Genomic DNA, 23,842 nt, shown 5'->3' on the forward strand with positions numbered 1-23,842 from the left:
TATACAATGAAAACTAGTTACCTGCCATATTGGTGTACTAACAGATACTTTGCCGGATGGATATACGTGCCCTTTAGGGCGTGCTATACAACCCAATGTGTAAAGCCATTACACATCTAAACTATAACAGAACGCCGTACAGTGGCATTTCTGCGCCGTGAACCATGGAATGCCGCTGTTTAAATTGAAATGTGTGGATACAACACTGTCTTACGAATGTCTAGACATTGTCATGGTCACCTTTGGTGATTGCGATTACGCCTGTTGCACTCATTGACAAAGTCGTCAAGTTCCTGTACGCTGTTTAGAGGCACAAAGCAAAACGTACCTTCTCCCAATCGGATTCCTCCTGAGGCACAAGTTCTATATTGCCAGGCTGTTCCACCGCTTCCTCAGCACCAAGCAGATGCTCGTACTGCTCCTTATTAATCTTGCCACGCTTAAGCTTCCTGATGAGAGCCTCCTCACGGGCTAACTCGTCCCATTCGCGCCAAACGTTTTCACTGCAATGATAAGTGTATACATCTAGAGACCTACCGCTTGGCGATTCGCTTTTCACTGCGCGTGCGCTGCTGCTTGATGGGAGCTGGTTTCACCTTCTCGACCCTCGGGCGTTCCACCTGCTTACGCAATTCCAGCTGTGCTAACCTCGCCTTTTCCTTCTCAGGGTCCAGAAAAGCTACCTTACCAGGATCGATGTCACTATTAACAAAGTGGCGAAGTGCTTTCCCCAAAATCTCCTTAACACGAGGTACACGCAGTACACCAAACGATGTAGCCAAACCGCCGTAATCAACACTGCGCTGCTCAAAAATGCTCTTTAAGCGGTGCTCAGAGTAAGCACGAGTATAGGATACAAAAGCCTTACTTGCAAGGATCATTAATGATCTTTCAATTGATATCGCATAACGTAAGAATGATAACAATTTGCAAGTGTAGTCCCATGGTAGCACAGGGATATCAGGGGATGTTCCCAATAAATAGTCGATATAGGACTCGCCATTGTTCACAGTTGTATTGCCCGGGTCTAATATATATGGTGCACTTGAATCGATAGAATAATAGCTAGTAATCCAGTCAATAATACTACTAGAAACCGGTGTCAAGGGTATCTTGCGATTTAATTGGAATTGGACATAGGGAAGCTCAGAATGGTTCAGAAGTAATATAGCATTACCAGCAGCACCGGCACGAGATACCCTTCCAATGCGATGAACGTAGAAATTAGGATCCTGAGGAGCGTCGTACTGTATAACCCACTCAATCTCAGGAATGTCAATGCCACGAGAAAAAACATCAGTGCACAGCATCACCTGTAAACGGGTCTCAGTGGTATCCACAGACCGAAACATATCTAACTGGCGCTGACGTCTAGGAGTTGGCATCTTGCGATGAATCCTATAAAGTACAGTACCACTGTCAGTACCCAAAGAGGATCCTAGTACCTGGAAAAAGTAGTCAACCAAGTCGCATGTTAAGAAGAATACAGCACATTTACGGACTCCAGTGTGACGTAAATAGTGTAATAACAGTAATAAAAAGTGTAATTTCTCCCGAGGATCTAGCATCACATAAAAGTTATTAAGAGTACGAGGAGTGGCATAGACAGTACCGTTATCAGATGCATCAATAGCACCAGCGTCAGCATTGATAAACTCATAATTGCGTAATATCCGCTTGGCGAACGCTAAGACCTCAACGGGCAATGTAGCAGAAAAGAATCCAGTCTTTCGCTGCTTTGGCATAGTGCCAATAATAGTTGTCATGTCAGTCTGGTAACCCATCTCCAACAAACGATCCGCCTCATCCAGTACTAGCATACAGACTTCCTTAAAAGTCCATAGCTTCTCCTGGCTTAACAAATCAATCATGTGACGTAAACGGCCTGGAGTAGCAATGACAATCGGACGAAGACCATCCTTCAACCGATGGATGGACTTGACGTCATGATCCAAAGAGCAGCCACCAATCAATACAAGGCACTGGATACTTACATGAGAACTTGCAGAATTAACCACGGAATGGACTTGAGTTGCAAGTTCACGAGTAGGTAAAATTATAACAGAAAATACGTTAATCAGACCCTGAGATGTTACTGTAGACCCAGATTTCAAAAACATGTCTAACATAGGTATCACAAAACATAGAGTTTTGCCAGAACCAGTATGCGATTGAACTAATAAGTCCAAACCAGTGCGAAGAAACTTGGGAATAGACAGTTTCTGTACACGAGTTAACACGGAGATACCACTCTCATGAAGCCATGTAACAAGACTAGAGTCAATACCCAATGATTCTACACTGTCATCAGTTTTAGATTCCAAACCAGCTCTAAGAGAGCGTTTGCGAGATTTAGACAACTTCTTTGGCTTGCTTCCTTGGGGTGATAAATGGTCCAGAGAACCTGGGTCACTGCTGGTGGATTGAGTAATGGGATCTGATGGCACAGAATTATCTGTTTCTATGTGTTCTAGATCAAACACCGATTGAATGCCACGATATAAGGCGCCCAAACGCTTTAAGCGTTCGAATCGCCTAAAGGAAGACATGGTAACCAATTGACTGATTCATACCATCCCATTAGTTACCCATAGTAGCAATGAATCACACACATGGGCATATAAAGCATGTATCAACAACTACGGAACCCGAAAATTTAGCTGGGAGCTATTTTAAAGCATATCACAGCGTAACCCGTCGTTGATGTGTACCACTGTGCCAACGAACAAAGGATAGCTACAACAGTTAATATATCACTAAAATTGCAAATGAGATTTATGAATCGTTAATATTGGTAGTTTCTTGAGATGAGGTGATCACATGAAATTCATTATGAAAGATGCACATCAGCCCGCCCGAAAACAGCACTCCCCGTCCTTCCACCCACTAAAGCAAATTTTAACCTCTAACAACACAGCGTAATAGTTTTAAAAGGGTGATGCGCCAAATCCACAAAGTGGAGACCCTCTTGAAGAGAAGGCCGTAATAGATACGCGTGCATCGCTCACGAGCTATCGCATAATATACACAATAACAACGTGACCATGACGATATTGAGTCGCCAGGCACTGCGACGTGTATTCGGTGCGTCTGGCCATCGTTTTCTACGTAATAACGGCATTGGTACCGTCAGAGTTCTCCCAGAACACCATCACTTGGGCTCAAGCCTTCCCAGACAATATGGTACCACAGTGGTACTTGATCTAAGTGCCATACAACCAAAATCTAAACGATTTGTAACAAGTTACCAAGTGCTGGCGGCAAAACCGCCAACTGGATTTGGCAAATTCACAAGGAAAGATGATGCAACAGAGGACACAAATAACAAAGAGACTCCAGCAGCATCAGATGACAAAAACCCAAGTGAAAAAGGTAAAGATAACACAAATGAAACAAAGGATCAAAAGAATGATGATGATCGTAAAGGATTTGGAAGATTAATGGAACCATATACATTGATTATCATAGGCATAGGGTCAATGCTACTACTGGATGTACTAGATAGCGGTGGATTGCGCAACGAAATAACACTACAAGAGTTCATTGGCAAGTATCTCATGAAGGGACTGGTAGAACGTATACAAATAGTGAACAAAGAGTTTTGTAGATGCTCACTGGTTACAGGAGTTGACCATACAATGCCACGAGTAGTCAGCTTTAGAATAGGCTCTTTGGAAGCTTTCGAGCAGAAGCTAGATGATATACAGGTATGTCCATAACCGGGTTCAACATAATGATGCAGGCGTCCATGGGTATACACCCGCAGGACTATATCGGAATACACTACGTCAACGAAGTAAATGTACTGGGAGAATTGAAACATTATATACCCTTCATGGTGGTAATGATGCTGCTTGGATTAGGGCTGCGTAAATTGACAGTCAGAAGCACTGGTGGAATGGACCGCTTCTTTAGAATGGGAAAGATGAACATAGTAGATGCCAAGGACGTCAAAGTTGATGTTAAGTTCAAAGATGTAGCCGGTATGCACGAAGCTAAAAAGGAGATTAGCGAGTTTGTTGATTTCTTAAAAAACCCAAAGGCATACGAACACTATGGCGCAAAGATACCGAAGGGAGCACTTCTTTGTGGAGCACCGGGTACAGGTAAAACACTACTGGCAAAGGCCGTAGCAGGTGAAGCGAACGTACCATTTTACTCAATATCAGGAAGTGATTTCATAGAAGTGTTCGTAGGAGTAGGGCCATCGAGGGTCCGGGATCTATTTGAAAAAGCAAGGAAAAACGCACCAGCAATTGTATTCATTGATGAAATTGACGCCGTAGGAAAGAAACGCGCTAAAGGAGGCTTCTCAGCAGGAGCTAACGATGAAAGAGAGAATACACTCAACCAGATACTGGTCGAAATGGACGGTTTCAAGTCAAGTAGCGGAGTTATAGTACTGGCCGGCACCAACAGAGCGGATATCCTGGACCCAGCTTTAGTGAGGCCGGGAAGATTTGATCGCACAATTACTATCAACAAACCGGATCTAGACGAACGGTTTGAAATATTTAAAGTACACCTATCACCAATCAAATTGAACAAGAACCTTGATATGGATGATGTGGCACGCAGGCTAGCTGCACTCACACCCAGCTTCGTGGGAGCGGAAATAGCCAACGTGTCAAATGAAGCAGCAATACAGGCAGTTAGGCGCAAGAGCACCGACGGAGTATCGCTGGCGGATTTTGACGCAGCAATTGAACGTGTTATGGCAGGATTACGTAGGTCCAACGCACTGCTGTCGCCAGCGCAAAAGCTGGCTGTGGCGTACCACGAAGTGGGACATGCCCTAATCGGATGGTGGCTAGAACATGCGGACCCGGTGCTAAAGGTATCAATCATACCCAGGAGCAGTGGAGCACTAGGATTTTCACAACAATTGCCAGATGAAGCCATGCTATTCAGCAGAGAGGCATTACTAGACAAGGTAGCAGTAATGCTAGGAGGACGTGCTGCAGAGGATATATTTATAGGACGTATTACCACAGGTGCTACAGACGACCTGAACAAAGTAACACGCATGTGCTATGCTTTCGTCTCGCAATGGGGAATGAACCCAGCATTAGGATTGGTATCATACCAGCGCGGATCCGGTGATGAACCGGAATTCTATCGCACATATTCCGAAAACACAGCGCAACTCATAGATACCGAAGTAAGGACAATGATAGAAAGCCAATACGCACGAGTGAAGAGCATGCTCAGAGAAAAAGCTGAACTTGTACATAAACTGTCTAAGCTACTCTACCAAAGAGAGACCATCACATACCACGATATCGCATCGTGCATTGGAGAACGAGAGTTCCCTGTTGAAGAGAAGCTGCGCCCATATGTACTAAGCGGAATTGAAGGAAGGGTTGAACCCATCAAATTGCCAGAAACTACAGGCGAAGCTATAAACGAAATTAAGGGCACCGAGAAAAGCGATGACAATACCCAAGAGACCAACTCAGAAGTGTCTAAATAAAATACTAACAGAATGTTAAGTATAATTAGTATATACAGACTATGTCATACACATGTGTTACCCTGTGCGGCAAAAGCAGACTCGCTCTGTAGATACACAACCACCCCAAACTAAGATATACAACAACTAAATATTTATACACATCGCAAAATGGCCAAAGACGCCCAAGTTAAAGATGGCTCTGCAGCAGTGGAAGTACCCGCACTTGAAGTTGTAACAGTGGAGTACTGTCCAAATTGTGGAATGCCGTACGATTTCTGTGATTTTGGCGATAAGTGGGAGACTGGAGAGTGCAGAACTGAAAGCGCACGCAGGTATCCCGAAATATTTGGCTCACCTGAGGATATAGCGGAGCAATTGCTTAAAATATCAGTATCTCCGCCACCCGTACAACGTAAGAAGAAGCCAGAAGTAAGGCAGGAAATAACAATACAACGAAGTACGCGATCTAAGCGTAAAATAGTCACAACAATATCTGGTTTGCACTTGTTTGGTAGGTAGTGGATACCTAATGTAATATCTACGCAGGTGTCAAACTAGAAGTAGCTGCCAAGATGTTCGCAAAACAATTTGCATCCGGTGCTGGAGTAGTAAAGGGAGTGCCTGGTCAAATGGACCATATAGATTGCCAGGTAAGTTATATACTGTAATTTCTATACAAACATAGGGCGATGTCGAGGACCAAGTCATCGATTTGATACTGGCACAGTACCCCGAAATAACACAAGAAGTGATAATAAGGCTACCGTCAAAAGTAAAGTGAACTTTCATGAATTGTACATATGCCGATATGTTGCAAAAATTAGAGCGATCGCTGTTTGCGATAGGACTGGACTTGAAAAACGAGATTCAACGAGATGGTGATAAAATTGCGCCCTTTACATGCTGTTCAATATGGAAGTCCGCGCTATCTTTGCGACATGAAACCATAAGCACCCGGGCCTCGGAAGTAGAGCTCTCGTTAATTAACATGAACACATCGTCAGGTAAAACTAAAATGTGAGACTGCCTGGGACAGTGTAATCGACTCTTGCCCACAAGGTTAAAGCCATCATAAAATAACTTCCGATCGTCGGACTCAATTACAACAAGGACCATAACACCACGAGTATTGACCATAGGACCAAACCGAGATGATGGGCCTATATGCATAATCCCATAACCAGCTCCACTAGGATGGTTGAAGAGCGGAGTGCAACTGGCATCACCAAATTCAACACGGGAGTCAGATGAGGCTTCCATAGATGAAGTGTCCAGTACTTGCACAACAGCGGAATCACTAGCATCAGATGTCAACCTAGACAAGAGTGACTCGGAAGAATCCTTAATCCTGGTAGCCTCTTTGGGATCACGAGTAAATGAGAAGCGCTCAGTACTATCTTTAGCTGCAGCCTAAATTGGGAACTATTATGGAACTTACATTTAGTACTAGCCTTAACTTGCGATAGCCTGCCTTTACGAGCACCAGGAACCTTTTGTTGCCGAGGCTGCGATGGTTTTTTAACAGGCTTAGTAAACGGCTCAGGGTCATCAATCACTTTTATAGGGGAAAATAAAGGCACTGTGCCTTGATTATCACCCTGAGATACACCAGACGATGTATATGTACCGTTCGCCATTAAGCGCTCCCTTAGCGATAGATGGGTACCCGAACGCTTCGATGAACCTAATTGTCATTCTTACACACATGTTTTACATACCTCGGGCCCTGTTGGACGCCGTAACAGACACCATGGTTGCTACGAGCGGAACTTGCTACACAGTTTTACCGAAACAGATAGAAATCATACTAGACCAATGTATATACTAATCAGATTCTGGTTTTAAAGTCTATCATGCCGTATACGATACCGACGGAGGGCAATGCCTAATAGCATACACCCTCTATACGGCGCGCCATTGTAACAGCGGAGAAAACTAAGTCACTTGGCAAAAGTGCCACAAGTGAAACAGTATTTATATAAATAATTGGACACTGCACTATACTTGTGTAACGTTTTATCGCCAGGATACCATATCAACTGGGAACAAAGTCATACGCAAGGTAAGTGACCAGTTCAGCCGAATGTATACAGCTGTTAATACTATCATATATATGTTGTAAAATAAGTGTACGTGTTATATATATCCTGGCAACCTATGCCGTATTACTACCGGGATAATTCAATTACAGAATGGAAGCAGCTGTACTAAGAATAGCAAGGCGTTCTTTTGGCTCGATTGCCAATACTGCAAGGAATACCCCTGCAGATGCAGTTACAGGGTCAAAATACGAATCGTCAAAATGCCTGGCAAAGGTATACCCAGTTGAAGGTGTATGGAGAGCACCACGTAAATTGCCATACACAAAGGAAGAGTTTGACAGAGCTTACCCACCATCGTACAAGGGTATGCGTATAGGACTGCCAGAGTCTGGCACATTCCAAGCACAGTACATCGATCCCAAATTCGACGAAATGTCACCACTGGTGTGGTCATCCATCATGATGGCACCCATCATCATTTGGGGAGCTATAGAAACATACTACCACTACTTCCCGCAAAAACCAGGCAGCGGACACCATTAAACAAACTAATAATATAAATTACAAATATGTTACACAGATATATAACGCTTGGGAGTGTCGCGAGATGAGGAATTCGAATTCCCGTGCTCAGGCAAAGCATCAGTGTCCTTTTCGCGAGGTGTACGAGGAGTGTGATGCTCAACAGACCATACAAGAGAATCCGACTCCTCAAGAGCATCAACCATCAACTCATCCTCGGTCAACCTGGCTGAACTTGGAACAAAAGATGATACATCATCTACGGGGCACTCCACTGGACGTCCCTCGTTAACAATAGGCATGTTCACACCACCTGCAAAACGCTTAGGGTTACGACCAACCTCAACAAGGTAGTCATTGAAACGTCTAGCAGGCTTGATAGATCTGCCAGATGATGTGATTTGACGTTTAGAAGATTCCTTAGCAGCGCCTTCAACATGGACATGTTGGTCCCTTCTTGAACTTACAGCCTCCTCAGTCCGTTCTACAGGTGCCTGAACCTTCATTTCAACGTCGGGTACCACAACACTGGTGGCCTGATTATCAACCTCCGGTGCCTTGTCTTGAGGTACAACAACAGTTTTTTCAGCAACAGGCTTCACAGAGCGACTTGATGCAGAGCTGTTAACCTCAGAAGTAACAGCAGTGTCATCCTGCTGCTCGCTCCTAGACCTGGTTCTGCACTTTTCCCTAACTCCAGAAGTAACCTGATTCTTGTGGATCAAAAGAGCCTGCTTAAAAACACCAAATTGGTGTGTTAATTCCCAAAGCATGGGGATATTGAAAAAAGGTAATGTACTAATAGATGTTGGAGGGTTCCTAGACTGAAGGATTGACCTGTAGCGAACAGGGTCCTGACGATATACACGCCTAATTAAATCCAATAAAGCACTCCTACCCTTAGCACCCAATTGACGGTTAAATCCAGGATGCCACTCAATAGAATCGAGGTCTTCATCGTAAACAGTAAGGTTCACTGGCAAGACTTCCTGAGTTGTTACGGGAACACGGCGAGGTGGCACAGGTCTTGTAGCATTGGCGCGAGTTCTCTTTGCCCTCTTACCAGAAGTGCGCTTCTTAGCAGCAGGCCTGCTACGAACCTGCCTGTAAACAGGTGCCGCAATAGGCTCAGGAGCCAAGTCCATTGGAACCTGAATGACTAATGAGCGAGCAAGTTCCTCATTGTGGTCATCGGGAGTATCAGGGATGCCACAAATCATATCAACAATAGAAACCGAAGTGGGATCAGATTCAGTGTCACTCTCAACACTCAAATCAGTCAAAGTGGTAAAGTCAAATTCAACCTCATTCAGATCGAAATGGTCATCATCAACTGCAGTGTTAACATTGCTCACGAACTCATAACTGTAAAATCCATGATCCAAGTCATAAGCACGAGGAACTGCAAATCGCTGGAAAACCGAACTGTACAAACCAGAGCATCTCTGCTGAGACAAGCCACCCATGGAAGAATGCTTGAAGTGACGGAAATGAGCTGGCTGCTTCTCATGAACAATAGTGCCATTGCTAACACCATTCATTGAAAAGCTTTGAGAAAATGGATTCGTTTGAAAATCCAATTCAGATAATGTAGTACTGCATTTGTTTAATTTGGGAGATTCACACACCTTGCTAGATACGTTGAACCTGGAACCATCCTTGTATACAGAGCCAACCATGCCCTTGAGGCTGCCGTTTAAATCCTCATGAGAAAAGGACACGCAACGAGTTTCACAACTCAAGCCACTGTCAACCGAAAAGACGTCACTGGATGAACTGGATTGGTAACCAGTACCATGGCAAGCATAACAACATTGCATCTGCTGAGAAGAGTCGCCGAATTCCATGGTGGTGAATAACTGCATTTAAAGTATTAACCAATGAGAAGGGTGATAATAGTATCGGTATTTTACAACGGTAAATATTAAAACCAAAAGAAATCTACTGCATTAAAGGGTTTTAGACAGCCAACTGTACATGAGAAAAGCTCCAGGGATAAAACAAAGATGTTTACAAAAGGAGCATAAACAACACAAATCGTCCTACTTACTCCCTTTTAAAGATGTTCATCCAGAGTAATATGCAACGACATTAAATTCCAATATAATACAAATATCCAATGATGCTTCTCCTATGTAAAAAAAGTAGACACAATAACTAATATCCACAAGATAACCTTATACAATAAGCGAATAATAATCCTCTATTTTGCACCCTTGGCTTAATAAAGAACAATTGAGATCCACAAGAAACTATACGAGCAAAAGCACGTGGTCCTTGTGATGGGACTAAATTATATTGACTATTGTGCCTTTGCACAATTAATGAATGCAAATGTTAGACGTGCAACCATCGTGCTGCATCCTCGTCTAAATGTGTCTCCTGGCAAGGGCAAGACACGAGAGGTGCACTCACTCGTGCACCAAGGTAGACCAATACGACCTTGGTTTTTCAGGCATTATATTGGTCTACCTTGTGTTTTTTTCAACCTGAAGCTATTCAATTTGCAAGTGCAAAGACACCTGTCGGGCCGGAAGGTGAATCGTTGAGAACAGTCCATCCACAAACCATACAACAACCCTGAATGTCCATATCCATGCTTTACTTATTATTAAGCAATATATAGTGGGTTATTCACTAAGATGTGTATATGATCAAGCCTGGTTTGCCATATAGTGGTTCTATGTGTAAGATTTAACAAAGCTCCATCCCCTGTGCTATATGATTACACATCAGACACGATTATTTTTAGGTGCATAGAGAAATTGAATGAGTTGTACATTCTGTGCATCGCATTTGCTTCTTGCTATATAAACGTTCCTGCGAGCAACGAGTCTTCTTGATGTTGCTTTGATTCCACTGTAACCCTAACAAGTTAACCCATATACGCTTAGTATAACTATGATAGTGTATATTATGGACTTATAGCAATGGCTCAGTGGAATACCGTAGTTGTTATTACGAAGAAACACCTACATATCGATAAGCATCTTCTATAGAGCAAACGCGCCAATATACCAACCAATATAAAATTAAATCAACAAAAAATATGTAATATAGATGAACGTATCTCCGCCATATTCATATTTTTCGCTACCAAGACTTGCAGCGATGGCAACGAAAGAATAGCCTTTATACCCAAGTATAAAGAGACAGTAGCATTCAACACATTAAATCAACTTATATCTATACCATAACATATAAGAATCACCATTCATTGCACGTTTTCAGAAATTACAGACGGTATATACCTACTGTGGCCACACCGGTTCAGATGTTACCATAAAGAGCAGATAGACAACTGTAGATATTTGTCTAACTGTAAATGCCTTTTCAAACACATTGGGCGCAACTAAAGTGAACAAACAAAAGACTCTGAAGATATTGGGTATCCCACAAGAATCATGTATGTCTTAAGCGCAATGGTATACAGACATGATTCAAATAACAACCCAGTGTAACCTCCGTTAATATATGTGAAGTATTTGTTAATTAAATATAAAATTCAGACAATAATACCTATAAAGAAGACGAGATTATACCAAATATAACATAGTTGTCGCTCGTCTCCAAACAACCCAAGACGTTTATTATCACTCGGATTTATGACCCGTTCACATGCAAGATAATAATAATTGCAATGCCAAGGATTGAAATGTTTTAAATATGATTGACTTTGCATGTGTAGTCAGTCGAGGCGGAGTAGTACTCTGGAGCCAAACGTTCGACCACGGATTTCAGCAAGGGAACAAGCAAAATGGACGAAATACCGTAAATAAATTGATTGAAGATGTTATTTTGGAGGTAAGATATAAACAGTAACTCAGGGACTTTTTTGTCATCGTTTGAAAACAAATGATACTATGTGTTTATATTACCAATAATGTTGTTGCTCTTTGGTCGTAAAATGGAATACATTAAGTGTGTGGCGGGTTGTAACCAAGTATTGTATTTTTAATATTTAACCGTTGCGATGTCTTTATGTCCTGTAGCCGCTTGAATAGACATTACATTCTTCTCGTGTCTTATTTGATGATTCATTTAACAAAGAGTGTATTATATTTTTTAATGAATCTAATTACAATTGAGTAACCGTTTGCTAGGAACGCGGAGCCAACCAACAAGCTAGTGTAGATGGACTTAACCTAAGATGGAGGGTCATGCACTCAATAGATGCTGTTATGTACATCATATACCAGGTAGATTGTAAAACAAAAGCCTCATCATTTAACAGGGAATTCAAAACTCGCAATGTTTGGATGAATTCTTAGAAACAGCAGCGCAGCGGTTTGTCAAGCGAGTGAAAAAACACCATGAGTCAATTACTAACATCAACTGGATAACAGATGAATTGGGATTTGAATACGATTCTGAATTTGCTGAGATGTTATACAAGATTGGCTCAAAAACCGTATTATCGCAGCCTGTATCGTCACAGGAGCAGGCACAATCAAAAGGTACTACCGTCAAAAAGCAAGACAGTAGTAATAAGCATGAAAAATTGAGACGTGAATGGGGATTCAAGGAAGTTGTATCTAAAAAGGATATCGATGCACTTGATTACTCAACAGATAAGGAACCAAAGGTGAAAATAACAGAACCAGATGTTACTTCCACAATCACCCCCGAGGATCATAAACCCAAAGGCTTCGGAAGCCTCTTAGACGGAGCACGTAACACACTATCTAAATTATTCCTTCGCAAAAAAAATGAGGTAGAATCAAAAGTTAAAGAAGCAGATAATACGCCAAGTAGACCAAGCGTATTGGACACCTTCTCACAGATGGTCCTGAAATATGCAGGAAACATGGTGCTAACGCCAGAAGTTATAGAAGAACCTCTGAAGGAATTGAAATTAAACCTAAATACCAAAAATGTAGCTAATGATATATCTACAATGATTTGCGACTCGATTTCAGCCGGACTCGTTGGAAAGAAAACAGCATCCCTAAAGTCAGTGTCTGCAACTGTAAGAGAAGCTTTGGAGGATGCGGTAAGGCGCATATTGACACCAAAAGAACCGATCAACCTACTTCGCAACGTGTCAGAAGCTAAAGCACGAGGAGAAGTTTACTCCGTCCTTTTCCTTGGAGTCAATGGAGTTGGAAAGTCAACCAGCCTAGCCAAAGTCACATACCTCCTGAAGTGTAACGGCTTTAAAGTCATGCTTATCGCGTGTGATACTTTCAGGTCGGGAGCAGTGGAGCAACTAAAGATACACGCAGACAAACTTGGAGTTGAACTGTTCGAAAGGGGATATGGTAAAGACCCATCGGCAATATGCCGCGAAGGGTTGAAACATGCTAGGGCAAATTCTTACGATGCCGTACTCATAGATACAGCAGGACGTATGCAAGATAATGAACCGTTAATGACCGCACTGGCGAAACTTATACACGTAAATAACCCACACCTACTCCTATTCGTAGGTGAGGCGCTGGTGGGAAACGATGCTGTAGACCAACTGCGCAAGTTCAACCAAGCTATACAAAAAATGGGAGACTCAAGCGATGAATTACGTGGAAGGAAAATCGACGGTATCGTCCTCACCAAATTTGACACTGTAGACGACAAGGTTGGAGCAGCGCTTTCCATGTGCTACATCACAGGACAGCCCGTAGTGTTTGTAGGAACTGGGCAAACGTACACCAACCTGGCAAAATTGGAAATAGACGACGTCGTACGCGCATTAACTAAATAAATATCTGTAATAAAAGTAAAAATAACAAGCATAGACAAATTAGACACTGATGTCGATATTATCGAAAATGCAGACATTCCCGCAACCAATCAGTAAATCCAACCACCAACGCTCCTCTCCCAAGTTACCAACTGCTCAGGAGTAAACCATAACGCACATTCGCGTGCTGCGTCCTCAGCAGAACTACTGGCATGGACGATGTTGAAATTTTTCACAACACCGAAATCACCCCTAATAGTACCAGCCGCACTCTCTACAGGAGATGTTAATCCCACTAAATTGCGACCAATCTTGATGGCCTCAGGACCTTCCCAGATCATACAGAAGACAGGTCCATGGGATATAAAGTCACAAAGGTCTTTGAAAAAAGGCTTGTCCTTGTGCTCACAATAGTGCTGAGCAACAACATCCATAGTTGGGTGTTCAAACTTGGCAGCAATCAATTTTAAACCCTTCATCTCAAAACGCTTGAGGATCTCACCAATGAGGCCACGCTGGACACCATCAGGTTTAACCATAATGTAAGTGCGTTCCATCTTTACTACGCAATTAAAATATTTTCAAGTATGTATCAAGCGATATATGTGCCAAATAGCAACCGAAAGAGTTAAATAATGTAATGTGTTGACGGAGGATGTGGCGCTTCTCACGACCACAATAGCCATGAAAACTGGGGCTTTCTGATATTTTCTACGCTGCATAAAATCTTCTCGATTTAACACACCTAACACTCAACCTTCCATGATGCTCTTGTAATCGGACAATGTATGCTGTCTACACCATTGCCATTAACAGTAGATTAATCGGTATTAATACATCTTTTGAAGTAACCTTCCTTGAATTATTTTGCAATGTGTACGGTTTCTAACATTATTCTCTAGTATTAGTCAATCTGTCCGGGATCTATTACAACATTCTAAACTGTTACTCGGTACACAATAAAATAAGGAAAGAATGGACAATGCTGCCTCCATTAAAGAAGGTGAAAATGGTGTGAAGCATCTAAAAGAAGCTTTGCATACCGAACTTTTATCCCATGTTGACCTATCCGTCATCTTCTTTCTGCTGCTTAGAGATGAGATAAACATCTACAATGTTCGAGCTGCAAAGTCTATGCTCTCGATCTTCAATGAAAAATGGACACATATAATCACAAAATCATACAACAGTAGTGATATAGCTGAAAGCGCTGAAAAATTCAAAGGCGTGGCAAAAAACGTACAATGGAACAGATTCATAAGGAAAATACTACATAAAGCACGTTCGAAATTAGGTATTACAAAGGACTTATCGTGCACAGTAAAACGTGAAAATGAAACGTGCTCAGAAGAGGATTACCTCTACTGTAAAACTTGCTTAGGTAGAGAGCCAGAGGGGATGATATGCTTGATACGCAGATGTCTCTGTAAAATAAAAGGCATCTCTGACTCAGATCTCCTCTCACTAAAAGAGGCAACTAGCACATGTAAAAAACGCGGAATTTCAGAAATAAGTTCTCAAAACCCTGCAAGCTTTTACTCTGAAAATCTAGGGTATATATTACCTGGTAAATCGCAAACTGAAGAGAAATCGGAACAGTTAATTGTTAAAGTACTGGAAAATAGAATTGCAGATATTATAAGCGAGGCAAAAGATTATTCCCAGCATAACAACGTAAGTTGTCTCGCCTTGTTCGACTACGACATACAGTCATGCCAAAACTGTACTGAAGAACGGAAACATCCACCTGTAATTGCATTGATAAGCCCATTTATTGTTAAGCAAAGTATTACGCATGACAAAACTTCAAGACGGTCAGCAAAACGAAATATACGAGGGGTCAGCAATTGTGAAAATAATATGGGCTTCACTCAACACCGAGATCTCTATACATCCCACACGTTTCCACTACATCTCTATTTACATGATACGGGATCTAATTTCGATGATCAGACAAATCACCCCGAATCCAAAGGGTTAATGGATATCGCAGATATGATATTCAATGTGGTGGAGACTCTCCTTGCTGGCACTGAAAGTCATTCGATTGAAATTCCACAAGCAGCTCACAGATTGATAATTATATTATACAATAAGCTAACACAATGTCAAGGCGTAACTACACAATTTCCTCCATGCAATTCGGCGGATGCTAACAATGTGGACAACAGTAGTGAGGATAAAGAAAATACAGAATCTAGCATGGAATTTAATGATGAAATAGCAACGATGCTGTCAAAGAACTATGGAACTCTGTTAACTAAAATCACTAGGCTTGTCCCATTTCCAACTATATACTGGTTAACAGATCCTGATATACTAGCCCAGGTATCATCAATAGAAGGTATAGGTGCTATAACTCTAATACAAAGGCAAATAAATAATATGGTCGAAAATTACAAGCCCGGTGGTGGTACGTCCGAATTTCTACAACAACTCATCAAAGATAACCTGGCATATATATGTAGCCGCTTGGAGTTGCTACATCCTGATATCATGATAGTTTTTTATAATTTAATGGTAAATTCGCCATATTTCTCACGATACTACGAAGGTAAAGGTGATCCATACTCTTACATATTTCTATCGCATACAAAAGATGAAGATTCTACCAGTATGTCAAAAAAGAATCAGCCAGAGCTAACAAAGGCCATGATAATAGTCAACACTGCTAGAAGCTATGGAATTGGAGGAAGCAGGAGTTTCGTTCATATCAAATGCTTACACACTAATTTAGCGTTTGCTCTCGCAGAAGGTTCTACTCTCGGCAATTTTGTTGTTAAATTACTATCAGATCACAAATTATAATGATATATATGTATAAGCCTTCTTTATGGTGTAATATAACATGGCTAAAGCCTATGTCACATGGAACGCGTGATTGTGTTCCCGTACACAACTAACTTCCACCATACATACAAAAGCGTTAACCATTACCTGTTGATACTAATTTTCGTTTATTATGAATTAGAGCTAGGGACGTGGCTCCAATGTGTATTAAGGCATTAATGTAACACATAATGGGTAAATAACACTCTGTGTTGTTACTACAATCGTGGTATATTAAACCAGTCTTTTTATTCAGACATTACGGAACAATATCTGCAACAAGGAAGGCTAAGGTATTGCTATTTGGTACAATAGGCAATCATCTTGGCTGCTGGGATACAAAGCAACAGTTATTAATTTACTTATTATTTGGATCTTCTTACTATAAAACGGTGATTTATCATACCTTTCGACGAAATTAAGTCGTCAGGTGATTATTGATCTCATTATAGCTAGCAATGCCATATGACTGCACATTGTGTCTACCATTTTGTATGCTAACATACACAACGCAGTGCATTTTTATGGAATTGAACAGCCCGTTGTTTTAAATATAAATGCAGTCGACGTAGAAATGTGATTCTATAAAAATTATTATCTCCATGAAGTCAATCCTAGACATTTGATGGGAAACAAATCTCGTTTCCACTATAGATGAAATCATTTTACATAAAGGTATAGGATCATCCATTCTCTTTCGGTTGATTTCAAAATGGCGAAGGAAGAACATGAAATGCCATTGTACTTTCGAAATAAAGTGGCGTTTAGCATTGGCACATTACAACGTTCGGATGAGCGGGTTGAAGCCCAAAAACGAATACAAAAAGGTAGCGTACAGACGTATTTCGATATCATCAAATTTGATAATGGCCCTTTACCATTTAATTCCATCGTGTTCCTACCGCCGGGTGATTGTGTCTATTTAAACGTAGATGAAAAGGCGTTGCATCGATTTAGGTCGCGCACTAAAGTTGCACTCTGCGAATCTGATCTAAAAGTTTTTGCTAGAGTGGTGCTAGACGATGGTGGGCGTAGATATATTCCTTTGTCTTTAATGGATAATACAGAACGCATGTGGTTGGCGTTTGTTTACGAAATCGACGAAGATACAGAAGATACTACAACACTAGTTGATGCACTCTTGATAGCAGGGAGTTTTCAAACTGCTTCATACATACTTTTACGCCATAAAGATGCAACTGAATCATGGACCAATATTCCAGATACTGGAGATTCAATGTATTACGGTAACAATGTCCTTGATACAATCGATAATAACGAAGCAGTAACAGCTGCTAAAGCTGTAGTAAAGATGGAAATACCAGAATCTACTAATGGGCATCCTGACGATTTACTTTATCAGTTAAGGCAATATACTGTTGATGCCCAATTAAAGACACTCTTCGAAGTTCGAGAAGTCTGCGCCTCTAAAAACCATGAAGAGAGTAAAATAAAACATTTGGTTGGACGTTTGAATTCATTCGTTGAAGTGGAAGGCGATGTTAACGACTATGATGATCTGGAGAATTGCCTAATGGACTGTTATAGATATACGAAATTCATTTTCTCTGACAAAATACCATTAGAAGAATGTATAATACCAGTAGTTAAAAAATGTATTGAAAATATGTCTTTCGACTATGAAAATGTTTACTATATCGTCCTACGCACTATGATAAGAGATTGTGATGTTGCATATCGACTGATGTTCGATATGGGCTTCGGAAATGTCTTAATTGAAAAACTCATAGATACTGAATCAAAACGTTGGATACAGAGAGAGGTCATGCTGAATCTATTGACCGAAATCCTAGCCCATGGCAAATGTATGAGGAACTTCATACGTAATGATCTAACAGGGAAAGGGGAAAGCTTATGTGATATGCTAATAATGGGCATAGCGAAATTGCGAATGTTCTCGCTGGGAAACATGAAACAGTACCTTGAGGATATAGGAAAACGTGTTGAACTGTTCTTGGTCCTATCACGAGTTGAACAGATGTACGACAAACTTGAACCTAAGCTTAAAAAAACAGATGAATCGCAATATGGACATCTTGAAACCTTGGTCCAAGCCATCAATGAAGCTATAGATATGGTAAAACTCCATCAAGTTGGCAATATGGGTCATTCGGGCTTAACGGACATGTCTAAAATCAAGCAGTATACCGTGTCTTACGTAATGGAAACAAGGCTACCCTTTGTAGTCACTGGAGTAATGGCTGCTCTGTTGTCTCATTTGGAAGGTTTCCCTGTATCTCCTCTTCATATTGGTGTCATGTTGGAACGTCCACTATGGTTGGTTTCTCATTACATCAATCTGGTTGATTTCGAAGAGTGCCTTTTTCATATGGAAGGCGTATGCAACTTTGCTGGAGGTATGGTCATTAACAATGTCGTCAAAAATGACAAGTATGCAAATTCCAGAATTACTTACTGCAAAAAGCAATGTGAGCGTATGATCATACACACAATCATGCTCAAGATGATAGCAAAGTTATTTGGTAATACTTCGTGTCCACAAATAGTAAGTGTTATCTATCGGGTTTGTAGGAACTATTCTTGTGGTTATAAAGTAATGGCCACAATACTTGCTGAAGAAAATGTTATACAAGAAATCCTTTATATCGTTACGTCAGCCATAAAGCATGTCCAATCGTCGGGTTTTAATTCCACTGGGCCAAAGGATAATATGGAATTGTGGCAATTGATAAATATAATATGTACGACTGTGATAAAAGACGAAAGTGGCATGCTACTATATGTTTTAGGGAAGAAGTTAATATCACCATTGTCAGAATTCCTGGAAGCGTTTCAACCGCAAGTATCTGCAATAGTCGATTTAGATTTGCAGCCTATCTGTGATCTACATGATACACTTAAAAGGCTTTTTAACTCGTCTGCATTAAAACGAGGATCACAAGAAAAGCGTTATTTTGAGTCAGTTGAACTATACCTGTCAGACTTATTAATCGATTCGGGTATTGAACTTCGACCGGATATGATGAAACAAAGCTATTCTAAGGCGTTACACATGAATACTATGTCACTCGTGTCAGATAAAATGCCGAACAGTGTGTTCTTGATGGATCCGTTACTCTGCAAAACTATGACCAAATCTATGTTAACGGAGGAATTGGGTACAGTCTATAACCAAAGCGAAGCACATGTAGAAATTGGAGGCGTATATTGGTCATCAAATGAAAATTGTGTAATCAAAGGCTCTGAGCTTGGTGTATCTGAAGATAAAATGAACCATTATCGCACCTGCGAGCTCTACGTTGCGCCACCGGATCGGTTGCCCGAATATGTAACCTATGGCATAACATTATTAAGATTTGCGAGTACAATGGAAGAATACAGTTCAGTATTCACTGAAATGTTCCAAACTAGGGAAAATACCAAAACATTCCTAAGGCTATGGGTACATACGGCTGCATCCATATGTCCCACTGTAGATACCCTTATCAATGCGGATATTGGTGTCTTTAACGCATCGCTGGGGTATGAGTGGTTCTTTTCCAGTGCAGATGCAATCCCAATGGTCACAAATATGGCGCAAATTATGTATGCTGTGTTGCATCATATATCGGGTGATCCATACTGCCATGAAGATACAAATGAACAGAGGCCTGTAACTAGCGCCCCGTTACGGTATATTAATGATGATGTGCTTGACCTAGTACTTGTATCCGTATGCAACGTTATGATCACAAAGCGCTGGTCTATTGAAGGTCAGTTGGGAAGAGCATCTCGCAAATGTCTGATATGGTTGACAAAGTTGATGTCGTATTGGTATCGAAGATTTCAAAAGTCACAAGGGTATCTCATGAATAAATTGATGGGTAGCTACACATCTATACCATTTATGGCTGACGGAGCAGCGCTACTTATTGTGGCATGCGGCCCGGTGATAAATCCCAACGCAGCAGTTGAAATACATCCACAGGCAGATTCCACGGGTCACCTGGGTCTTGACCATAGGACAGTTCGTGTTCATTTTGAAGGCCAACTATATAACGTCAGCTTATCCGGCAATGAAGTGACGTTGGACGATGTTCCTAACGCCGCATTTTGGGGCTTGATACGCCGGATCGAAAGCTTAAATCTGCCAATATTTGCGGATTTTATGTGTACAGTTGTATCAAGGTGCTATGCAACCAATCCCTGCACTGTGGTCTTGGCAAGTGAGATTATTAACTTTCTAATCATAGGTAATGTCCCAATTATGGAACTAGTAAATACTCTTACTAAAAACTGCTTAGAAGATTGTATAAAAGGAGGCACTGACGCCAACAGATCAGGGAATATATCAGCTACAGCGTATCGTCTTTTGACCTTTGCTTCACTTTTGGCCAAAGCAGTTGTCTCCAACGAGAACATAGAGCCGTCGATACTAGTGCGCGTCAACTATTGGATCCTAAATTTATTCAGTCACTATGCGAAGAATTTCAAGTCATTGGCCGAAGGCTGTTATAAGGCACTTTTTGAGGGCTACGTCCACATTTTCATTTGCCATAACAACCTGTGGGAAAATCACAATTCTGTAGTCACTCGTCATCCAGAATTCAATAATTACATAAAGCATATCAATGGAGCTGTGTACTGGATTTGTAATGCTCTAAATGGTTGTAGGGCGAAAGACACTGAAAATCCTGATGATGGATCACATAATCAAAAGATGAACCCTGTCGACTATGATGATTGTAGCCGGATAGATGGTACTTTGAATGTATCGTGGGAAACGATTTTAACAGGAGTCATGGCGCTTAAATACGCATTTGAGATGCCATTCACTGGATTGAATATACTATATACTGTGTTGTCCGGTCCCATGGAACTCATTGTCAAAATTATAAATAAGCAAATTGATTCGGAAATCATCAAGGTTACCCCTTCGGCTACATTAGCGCTGTATGGAATAGTACGTCAATTGTGCGAGGCTTTACAGCAACATAATATTGATGATATGTCACCTGGATCACTCCCCTCGGATGCCACTCTGCAATTACTCATTATGCAGTTGATACACGATATTTGTGCATCCATACATCAAACGGGGGCATCACAGGATGTATTCGTATGTGCTCTAATCCATGGGACGTCTCATGCTCAGGAAGTCGATATGATAACTAACGAAAATAGGGTTAATCCCACAGATGGAGCACAATCATTGCCTCACGATGATATATACTCAGATATAGTTGGTTCATCTAAAACCCGTAATCAACGTAAAGTTTTGGCGCTGAGTACTCCTAAGGTTGCAATTGACAGTATGAATGTATTCCAGGGAATCATGGATGCACTAAAAGTATTTCGTGATAACGCTGCTACTGCACTAGAGCATGAGTATATAGGAGCCATGGACCGTGTGGCATTGTCTTCACAAATCGCAAACGTTTTACTTTTGCTAAATGCATTTGACGCTTTGTCTCGGGCAATAGCACGAGATGCAGCTGAACGAACGCCGCCCAAATCCCTTCCTGGTTATTTATTTTTGAAGGCACCGTCATATAGTCGATTATTTCGTCAAGCGATTGGTGATACATGGTCAACTAGTTGGTGTAACCGTAACTCAACGCGGTCCATACTCCAACGTGTTTTACGGATGATGAAATGTGATGATTATGAAACGAATACATGTATGGTTTTACAACATGTACCTAGCCCGTTGTCCACCGATAACAGTATGGATGTTCAATGGCTTTCAAAGTGTTTCATGTATAATGGCAGCCCTGAATCCGTTCAGATGTGGAAGACTATCAGGTTTTTGGCTACATCGAAACTATTATTTGCTGATGAACTCAAGCAATATGACCCAATCAAAACCAAGAAAATAGACCGTCCCCATCCAAATGAGGGAACACGATATTTGCGTAGCGTAAGTACACGTGCGCCATCCAAACATGTGGATGCATATGAATCGGAGAAAACGGGGGCACCCGATGAAGAGGAAGAATGCACATTCTCCCAAGAAAATATAGAGAAGGCAGTTGCACAACTGAATGGTGTCATAACATCGCAAACGTGGTTGGACTTCGATAACGACCTTGTGACTAATGGGCTAAATCTAAGATCCGTATTGGTGAATCCAGGGATCCTTAAAGAATATTCCGCCAGAGCCACATTCCTTAATGCTTTATCTAGGCATGTTCTTATAAAGGAGCTGCTTATATCGGTGGGCGTTGATGTGCGTTGAGCTGCCTGGTGCAGACTTGTCTCAACAGACGTAGAACCCTTTTTACCGTAATATAATCAATAGCAGAATTTAAATATATCATTTGCAATAACACCAAGTAAAAATAAGTAAATGTGTGTAGATTTTGGTTCCCAGTAATTGTTTGTCTGTCCACCGTGTTACGGACGCTGCCTTCTGCATCGCGTACCCCTAAAGTGGGTGGACCGGCAATAGCAGTTATATCTTCATACAATGATATACGGTGTGTTTTTGCAAAATATAAAGTGTGAAACACGTCTGGCTAAATGGTAGGTCTAACCCAAATTATGTATAACAACTGCAGGTATTGCGGATTTACACAATCCGAAAAACAACGAATTGCCGATAAAATATTCAACGAAATTGCTCAACGCGATGGACGCTGGGTAAATTTCTTTGATCTAGAAGGTAGAAAAGTTGTTTATCGTATGTATGTTGGTCTTGTGATCAGCGTTTATGTGGACCGTGATGATAACACATTAGCCCATCATGAATTGATACATCTTATTGTCGAGATTCTTGACGCATTTTACGGTAATATTCGTGAACTAGATGTGATCTGTAATTTCAACACTCTACATGGACTTCTAAATGAACTGATTCTAGCAGGTGAACTGTTAGAGACTTCGAAGGAAGATGTACTTGAACGATTACGTTCAACATATAGATTAAATTGATTTTATAGCCCAATTGAAATATAATTCAGCGGTAATAATCAATATAAAGTAGCCTAATGTTTCCAACGAAGACAAAGTATCCTATAAATTTTTCATTTGATTTTTACGCAACATATTGCAATTGTGCATATTCAATGTACCATAGAAGTGGGTTTTAATAATATTGCAACGGATGATCATTTACATATTCATTGTTAGAAATACACCACAGTCTTCCCATATCGATTACTCAAAAAACTCATCAGTGATTCGTAAGATTATTCACCAAATGAATGTATAACAGTCGTCAATGAGAAGAATATGTTATAGTATATTCAGATTATTTTATTAAATGGGCACAAAGGTCGCAGTGAGCCATTCCAACTGCTTTCCAACATGAATGTTACAGATATTTCACATCTTGTGATCATACACAAAACG

General features: G+C 41.0%; 11 protein-coding genes across 11 annotated transcripts; 7 read left to right on the plus strand and 4 right to left on the minus strand.

Moving 5' to 3' along the window:
* Positions 1-168: 168 nt before the first annotated feature.
* On the minus strand, positions 169-2,579 carry BBOV_III005220 (DEAD/DEAH box helicase family protein). The gene is made up of 3 exons (XM_001611603.2): positions 538-2,579; positions 329-503; positions 169-293 (listed from the first exon to the last, which is right to left on the minus strand). The coding sequence occupies exons 1-3, from the start codon at positions 2,547-2,549 to the stop codon at positions 237-239; spliced, it is 2,244 nt and encodes a 747-aa protein (XP_001611653.1). The 5' UTR covers positions 2,550-2,579; the 3' UTR covers positions 169-236.
* Positions 2,580-3,024: 445 nt separating this feature from the next.
* On the plus strand, positions 3,025-5,503 carry BBOV_III005230 (ATP-dependent metalloprotease FtsH/HflB family protein). Its single transcript, XM_001611604.2, has 2 exons — positions 3,025-3,707; positions 3,743-5,503. Exons 1-2 carry the CDS (start codon positions 3,045-3,047, stop codon positions 5,471-5,473), a joined length of 2,394 nt encoding a protein of 797 aa, XP_001611654.1. The 5' UTR covers positions 3,025-3,044; the 3' UTR covers positions 5,474-5,503.
* A 77-nt stretch (positions 5,504-5,580) lies between these two features.
* On the plus strand, positions 5,581-7,022 carry BBOV_III005240 (translation initiation factor SUI1 family protein). The gene is made up of 3 exons (XM_001611605.2): positions 5,581-5,966; positions 6,002-6,105; positions 6,141-7,022. The coding sequence occupies exons 1-3, from the start codon at positions 5,624-5,626 to the stop codon at positions 6,234-6,236; spliced, it is 543 nt and encodes a 180-aa protein (XP_001611655.1). The 5' UTR covers positions 5,581-5,623; the 3' UTR covers positions 6,237-7,022.
* BBOV_III005250 (uncharacterized protein) lies at positions 6,258-7,292 on the minus strand. Its single transcript, XM_001611606.2, has 3 exons — positions 7,174-7,292; positions 6,894-7,139; positions 6,258-6,858 (listed from the first exon to the last, which is right to left on the minus strand). Exons 1-3 carry the CDS (start codon positions 7,205-7,207, stop codon positions 6,323-6,325), a joined length of 816 nt encoding a protein of 271 aa, XP_001611656.1. The 5' UTR covers positions 7,208-7,292; the 3' UTR covers positions 6,258-6,322.
* A 66-nt stretch (positions 7,293-7,358) lies between these two features.
* On the plus strand, positions 7,359-8,060 carry BBOV_III005260 (putative integral membrane protein). Its single transcript, XM_001611607.2, has 2 exons — positions 7,359-7,517; positions 7,647-8,060. Exon 2 carries the CDS (start codon positions 7,648-7,650, stop codon positions 8,038-8,040), a length of 393 nt encoding a protein of 130 aa, XP_001611657.1. The 5' UTR covers positions 7,359-7,517; position 7,647; the 3' UTR covers positions 8,041-8,060.
* On the minus strand, positions 8,050-10,534 carry BBOV_III005270 (uncharacterized protein). Its single transcript, XM_001611608.2, has one exon. The coding sequence runs from the start codon at positions 9,882-9,884 to the stop codon at positions 8,070-8,072; it is 1,815 nt and encodes a 604-aa protein (XP_001611658.1). The 5' UTR covers positions 9,885-10,534; the 3' UTR covers positions 8,050-8,069.
* A 1,091-nt stretch (positions 10,535-11,625) lies between these two features.
* BBOV_III005280 (SRP54-type protein GTPase domain family protein) lies at positions 11,626-13,730 on the plus strand. The gene is made up of 3 exons (XM_001611609.2): positions 11,626-11,823; positions 12,123-12,218; positions 12,254-13,730. The coding sequence occupies exons 1-3, from the start codon at positions 11,686-11,688 to the stop codon at positions 13,718-13,720; spliced, it is 1,701 nt and encodes a 566-aa protein (XP_001611659.1). The 5' UTR covers positions 11,626-11,685; the 3' UTR covers positions 13,721-13,730.
* Positions 13,731-13,774: 44 nt separating this feature from the next.
* On the minus strand, positions 13,775-14,300 carry BBOV_III005290 (Nucleoside diphosphate kinase family protein). Its single transcript, XM_001611610.2, has one exon. The coding sequence runs from the start codon at positions 14,254-14,256 to the stop codon at positions 13,810-13,812; it is 447 nt and encodes a 148-aa protein (XP_001611660.1). The 5' UTR covers positions 14,257-14,300; the 3' UTR covers positions 13,775-13,809.
* A 334-nt stretch (positions 14,301-14,634) lies between these two features.
* BBOV_III005300 (uncharacterized protein) lies at positions 14,635-16,547 on the plus strand. The gene has a single exon (XM_001611611.2). The coding sequence runs from the start codon at positions 14,675-14,677 to the stop codon at positions 16,505-16,507; it is 1,833 nt and encodes a 610-aa protein (XP_001611661.1). The 5' UTR covers positions 14,635-14,674; the 3' UTR covers positions 16,508-16,547.
* A 643-nt stretch (positions 16,548-17,190) lies between these two features.
* BBOV_III005310 (uncharacterized protein) lies at positions 17,191-22,747 on the plus strand. The gene has a single exon (XM_001611612.2). The coding sequence runs from the start codon at positions 17,241-17,243 to the stop codon at positions 22,725-22,727; it is 5,487 nt and encodes a 1,828-aa protein (XP_001611662.1). The 5' UTR covers positions 17,191-17,240; the 3' UTR covers positions 22,728-22,747.
* Positions 22,748-22,933: 186 nt separating this feature from the next.
* BBOV_III005320 (clathrin adaptor complex small chain family protein) lies at positions 22,934-23,492 on the plus strand. The gene is made up of 2 exons (XM_001611613.2): positions 22,934-23,014; positions 23,050-23,492. Exons 1-2 carry the CDS (start codon positions 22,959-22,961, stop codon positions 23,420-23,422), a joined length of 429 nt encoding a protein of 142 aa, XP_001611663.1. The 5' UTR covers positions 22,934-22,958; the 3' UTR covers positions 23,423-23,492.
* The last annotated feature ends 350 nt before the right edge of the window (positions 23,493-23,842 follow it).

The sequence above is a fragment of the Babesia bovis genome, chromosome 3, assembly GCF_000165395.2.
Source record: "Babesia bovis T2Bo chromosome 3, whole genome shotgun sequence".
NCBI lineage: Eukaryota > Apicomplexa > Aconoidasida > Piroplasmida > Babesiidae > Babesia > Babesia bovis.

Bases quoted from the DNA above. Each gene is read 5' to 3' on its own strand.
- BBOV_III005220 (XM_001611603.2), bottom strand. From the start codon at position 2,549: ATGTCTTCCTTTAGGCGATTCGAACGCTTAAAGCGTTTGGGCGCCTTA. The intron at 504-537 runs GTAGGTCTCTAG...TTATCATTGCAG, and splicing joins GAAAAGCGAATCGCCAAGCG to TGAAAACGTTTGGCGCGAAT. The intron at 294-328 runs GTACGTTTTGCT...AACAGCGTACAG, and splicing joins AGGAATCCGATTGGGAGAAG to GAACTTGACGACTTTGTCAA.
- BBOV_III005230 (XM_001611604.2), top strand. From the start codon at position 3,045: ATGACGATATTGAGTCGCCAGGCACTGCGACGTGTATTCGGTGCGTCT. The intron at 3,708-3,742 runs GTATGTCCATAA...ATAATGATGCAG, and splicing joins AGAAGCTAGATGATATACAG to GCGTCCATGGGTATACACCC.
- BBOV_III005240 (XM_001611605.2), top strand. From the start codon at position 5,624: ATGGCCAAAGACGCCCAAGTTAAAGATGGCTCTGCAGCAGTGGAAGTA. The intron at 5,967-6,001 runs GTAGGTAGTGGA...ATATCTACGCAG, and splicing joins ATCTGGTTTGCACTTGTTTG to GTGTCAAACTAGAAGTAGCT. The intron at 6,106-6,140 runs GTAAGTTATATA...ATACAAACATAG, and splicing joins TGGACCATATAGATTGCCAG to GGCGATGTCGAGGACCAAGT.
- BBOV_III005250 (XM_001611606.2), bottom strand. From the start codon at position 7,207: ATGGTGTCTGTTACGGCGTCCAACAGGGCCCGAG. The intron at 7,140-7,173 runs GTATGTAAAACA...AATGACAATTAG, and splicing joins GGCGTCCAACAGGGCCCGAG to GTTCATCGAAGCGTTCGGGT. The intron at 6,859-6,893 runs GTAAGTTCCATA...TTTAGGCTGCAG, and splicing joins AGTTAAGGCTAGTACTAAAT to CTAAAGATAGTACTGAGCGC.
- BBOV_III005260 (XM_001611607.2), top strand. From the start codon at position 7,648: ATGGAAGCAGCTGTACTAAGAATAGCAAGGCGTTCTTTTGGCTCGATT.
- BBOV_III005270 (XM_001611608.2), bottom strand. From the start codon at position 9,884: ATGCAGTTATTCACCACCATGGAATTCGGCGACTCTTCTCAGCAGATG.
- BBOV_III005280 (XM_001611609.2), top strand. From the start codon at position 11,686: ATGATTGACTTTGCATGTGTAGTCAGTCGAGGCGGAGTAGTACTCTGG. The intron at 11,824-12,122 runs GTAAGATATAAA...ACCGTTTGCTAG, and splicing joins TTGAAGATGTTATTTTGGAG to GAACGCGGAGCCAACCAACA. The intron at 12,219-12,253 runs GTAGATTGTAAA...ATCATTTAACAG, and splicing joins TTATGTACATCATATACCAG to GGAATTCAAAACTCGCAATG.
- BBOV_III005290 (XM_001611610.2), bottom strand. From the start codon at position 14,256: ATGGAACGCACTTACATTATGGTTAAACCTGATGGTGTCCAGCGTGGC.
- BBOV_III005300 (XM_001611611.2), top strand. From the start codon at position 14,675: ATGGACAATGCTGCCTCCATTAAAGAAGGTGAAAATGGTGTGAAGCAT.
- BBOV_III005310 (XM_001611612.2), top strand. From the start codon at position 17,241: ATGGCGAAGGAAGAACATGAAATGCCATTGTACTTTCGAAATAAAGTG.
- BBOV_III005320 (XM_001611613.2), top strand. From the start codon at position 22,959: ATGATATACGGTGTGTTTTTGCAAAATATAAAGTGTGAAACACGTCTG. The intron at 23,015-23,049 runs GTAGGTCTAACC...TAACAACTGCAG, and splicing joins GAAACACGTCTGGCTAAATG to GTATTGCGGATTTACACAAT.